The sequence below is a fragment of the Cynara cardunculus genome (genome assembly GCF_001531365.2).
Source record: "Cynara cardunculus var. scolymus isolate 2C chromosome LG 11, CcrdV1, whole genome shotgun sequence".
NCBI lineage: Eukaryota > Viridiplantae > Streptophyta > Magnoliopsida > Asterales > Asteraceae > Cynara > Cynara cardunculus.
In genome coordinates this window covers 5,026,744-5,030,541 of record NC_037538.1, presented here as the reverse complement: position 1 = coordinate 5,030,541, position 3,798 = coordinate 5,026,744, and the positions used below count along the sequence as shown (strand labels likewise).

At 37.3% G+C, this 3,798-nt stretch overlaps 1 protein-coding gene across 1 annotated transcript; it reads right to left on the bottom strand.

The window, feature by feature from the left end:
• LOC112520728 (pentatricopeptide repeat-containing protein At3g58590) lies at positions 1-3,576 on the bottom strand. Its single transcript, XM_025129238.1, has 2 exons — positions 1,285-3,576; positions 1-309 (listed from the first exon to the last, which is right to left on the bottom strand). The coding sequence occupies exon 1, from the start codon at positions 3,517-3,519 to the stop codon at positions 1,291-1,293; it is 2,229 nt and encodes a 742-aa protein (XP_024985006.1). The 5' UTR covers positions 3,520-3,576; the 3' UTR covers positions 1-309; positions 1,285-1,290.
• Between the last annotated feature and the right edge of the window lie 222 nt (positions 3,577-3,798).

Below are 3,798 nucleotides of genomic sequence, written 5' to 3'. Positions count from 1 at the left end.
CAATAAAAAGGGAGAAAATTCTGGGGAAAAACTTTACACAACAAAACGAGTTCGAAGCAGCAACAACCAAATACTAACTTAAGGAAGTACAAAAAAACATAATCTACGAAAAAAAAAAAATACACACATCTAACCAAATACTAATTGTCACTTCACGAACCGTACCTCTACTCGATGGCGCTCATTTATGATATGCTCCATTTCACACCAACGACCGCTAAAGTATTATACCTTTTGAATATAGGAGCGAACCATATTCTCGATATCTTGTACAATGCTTTCAGTTGAGTGATCGAACACCCATTCACACTGCAAACAAGTGTAAGAAATAAACTCATTATATAATTGTGAAACTCCTAATATGCAAAGGGTTCAAATTGACATGAAATAATGGGTCAAAAAAATCCAAAACAAAAACCACTGCTTAAATTGTATGTCCGTGCCATATGTGTATGGGATACTTGGAGATATAAGGATAACTAAATGATCGGCAAATATAAAACATATAATTATATGTATAACTTATGCATTTGGGTATTTTTCAAGATGTCCGATGAAGTTGGACTACTGATGATAATCTTAATATTTCAAAAACTGATGCTTAAAGGATAATTCTTTATAATGGTCAGATTGGACATACTTTGAATCCTATGCAAAGCCTCTATTAGTCTCGTTATAATCACCAACTTAAACACATAAATTTGATCCAAATTTACTCGTCAAATGAATGCAAGAGTTGGTCTGAAGGGCAAGAAAATGAACATATATATCATTCCAAAGACATCGAAAAATAAGCCCCTGTGAGAAAAAAGAAAGCCAACATTTAACAAGCTGCACAATCTTTTAGTTAGCTTAATTGGTTGTTTCTCAAAATTTAAGATTCCAAATTCCTAGAAAAACCTGAAATAACCCTGCAAAAGATTTGTTTACATTTTAAGTTTTGTGTCTTTTTGCAAGAATGTAAAGATCACCCGTTTAAGATTGTTGTTTTTGTGTATGATTATCCAGACAGATAAAGCCATGAAGAGATTGAAAGGTGTACAATGAATGGTTGAATGCAAGTTGTGGAGGTCATGATCAAGTATATGCACAAGCCGTGAGAAATATCTTGGGGTCCAACTAAGAAATATTTCCTATCTGTAATATTTCAAATGAACGGCATGCATACATTGTTGATGTTAATAACCATCACCTTATAGACCCAAGGTGTGACAATTGTAATGCTATGTATTTCTAAAGACAAATGCTTAAATATGGTTCTCTATAATTAAAAATTCAGAATACCTGTGATTAACAAGCCTGGAATTGGAGGGAGAGATGTTCTGCGGTTCTTTGTCTATTGCAACCGTCAAGAAAGCTACGCCATATGCTGGCATTTGGTGGAAAAGGCATCCCTGAAATCAACTGTTCTGCTTCCTTTAGGTTGCCATATCTAGCCATCAAGTCCACAACAAGAAGATAAAGTTCCATTTCTGGTTCAATTCCATATTTTTCTTTCATTTTTTCAAACAATTCCATCCCTTCTTTTACTAATCCAGCATGTCTGCATGCTGAAAGAACAGCTATAAAAGCAATCTTGTCAGGTTCAATACCAATCATCTCCATTTGTTTGAACCTTTCTAGTGCCTCTTTTGCATGTCCATGTAGGCCAAGGGCTGAAACCAGAGTTGTCCATGATATAACATTTTGCTCCATCATTTCATTGAACATCAAAACTGAACTCTGCAGACTCCCACATTTTCCATACATATCTATCATTACATTGCAGACCATTATGTCACAGCAGTTGAAATCAGCTTTTGTCATAAGGCCATGAAGAGAACTGCCTAAAGCAAGGTTACATAGTTTGGTGCAAATGCTTAACAGGCTAACATATGTATAATTATCAGGTAGGATTCTCTTCATCCGCATTTGTTGGAAAAGTTCAAAAGCTTCCTTGTAGTCTCCATTACGGGAACACGCTGCAATCAGAATATTCCATGATACAATATCAGGATCCGCTACTTCACAGAAGAGTTCCTGAGTTTTAAGGTACTGGCCACTTCTATTATACAGCCCAGCAATGACATTTGAGTGAACAACAGAATGTGGCATTTTACCATCTTCAAATAAACTTAATGCATCAGCGGCCAAACCATTTTTGGCATATGAGGTCATGAGTGCACTAGTTACATACTCATTCAAATGATAGCCCATTTTTACAACCAAAGAATGAACTTCCTTCAGTTCCAATGCTAAAAGTGACTTTATAACACTAGAGAATGAAACTTCATTTGGAGAAATACCCAACTGTATCATTTCCCGCAGTAGCCAAAAAGAAGTTGAACAGCCTCTACTGGAATATCCAAGTAGCAAAGCGTTCCAGGAAATCAAATTCTTCTCAAGTATTTCATCAAAACAGCGATGAGCACAATCTAATCTGTCACATTTAGCATATAAATTAACTAATGAACTGCCTACAAGAACATCGTTTTCAAATTGGTTCTTAATAATCTTAGCATGGATAAGTTCTCCATAAATTAGGTTGATTGACTTTGTACACGAGGTGATAGCACTCAGAAACGTGATCTGGTTTGGGAGAAACCCATCTATGTACATCTTGCAGAAGAACTCTATTGCTTTTAGCGGTTCTTCCCCTTTGGCCAGCACCCCGATAATCGTATTCCATGACAGCACGTCTCTGTTTGGTACCATCTTAAACATTTTCTCTGCTATGCATGTGCCTGCACACTTGCCATACATGTTAATAAGAGAGTTGGCAACTGCAACTTTACATACCAATCCAAACTTAATAACAACCCCATGTAGTTGTTCACCTGATTCTAGGTCTTCCTCTGATTGAAACCCAGATAAAACACCCACAAAGGAAGGTTCAGACAAGGTCATTTGAGTCCTCATAAGCTGACAAAACATCATCATACATTCATCTGCAGATCCGTGACATCCAACCAAAGATATCATTGCATTCCATGTCACTAGATTCTTGAAGGGCATGTCTTCAAAAACACAGAGTGCTTCATCAATGCAACCTTGCCTCCCAAACAAACCCAGCAAAGCAGTTCCCACAAAAGCATCAGCAAAAAGCAAACCACTCTTCATGGCCGCTGCTTGCAAACAAAATCCTTGTTCAACGCCCAATGAACCGCATGAGAAAAGACTAGCATATGTGAACTGAGTAGGAAAGAACCCAAGATTCCTCATCACATAAAACAAATTACAAGCTTCCTCTTGATTTCCATCACGACTATAAGCACCAATCATAGTATTGTAAGATACAACATTTTTATGAGGCATTTGATCAAACACCTTGCGGGAAAAATATATGTAACCCAGCGTAGCATAAACAGAAATAAGGTTGTTTTGAAAAAAATGGATTTGTGGTAAGCTTGATCCCAATGTACTAACGAGTCCATGAAGCGACTTGATTGATTCAAGTGAATTAACCTTCAAACACTTTCGAAGCAGCTGAAAAAAGGCGGAGCCAGGACTAACGACCGTACTGTCCAGAAGTCGTTGCATAAAAGGAGGTCAAATTATTCAGAACTCGGATGTTTTTGATTAACCTGGATATCCAACCCGCTATGCAAGCCGATTAATCCCAGGACGACCACCTGCTTTGCAGATAGCCTGGAGTCACCGCATTTGAACCTCCGTGGCCACAAGGGGATTTTTATTCCTCCTTGGAAAAGAACTCGGATGTTGTCATGTAGCAGATATATATAACTTTTTTCTTTGTAGAAACTAATTTTGTACCTGGCAATGTGGCAGGATGTAAAATTCAAATAAATGCAAGCAAAA

Excerpts from the sequence above, each read along its gene's own strand:
- LOC112520728 (XM_025129238.1), bottom strand. The coding sequence starts at position 3,519 with ATGCAACGACTTCTGGACAGTACGGTCGTTAGTCCTGGCTCCGCCTTT.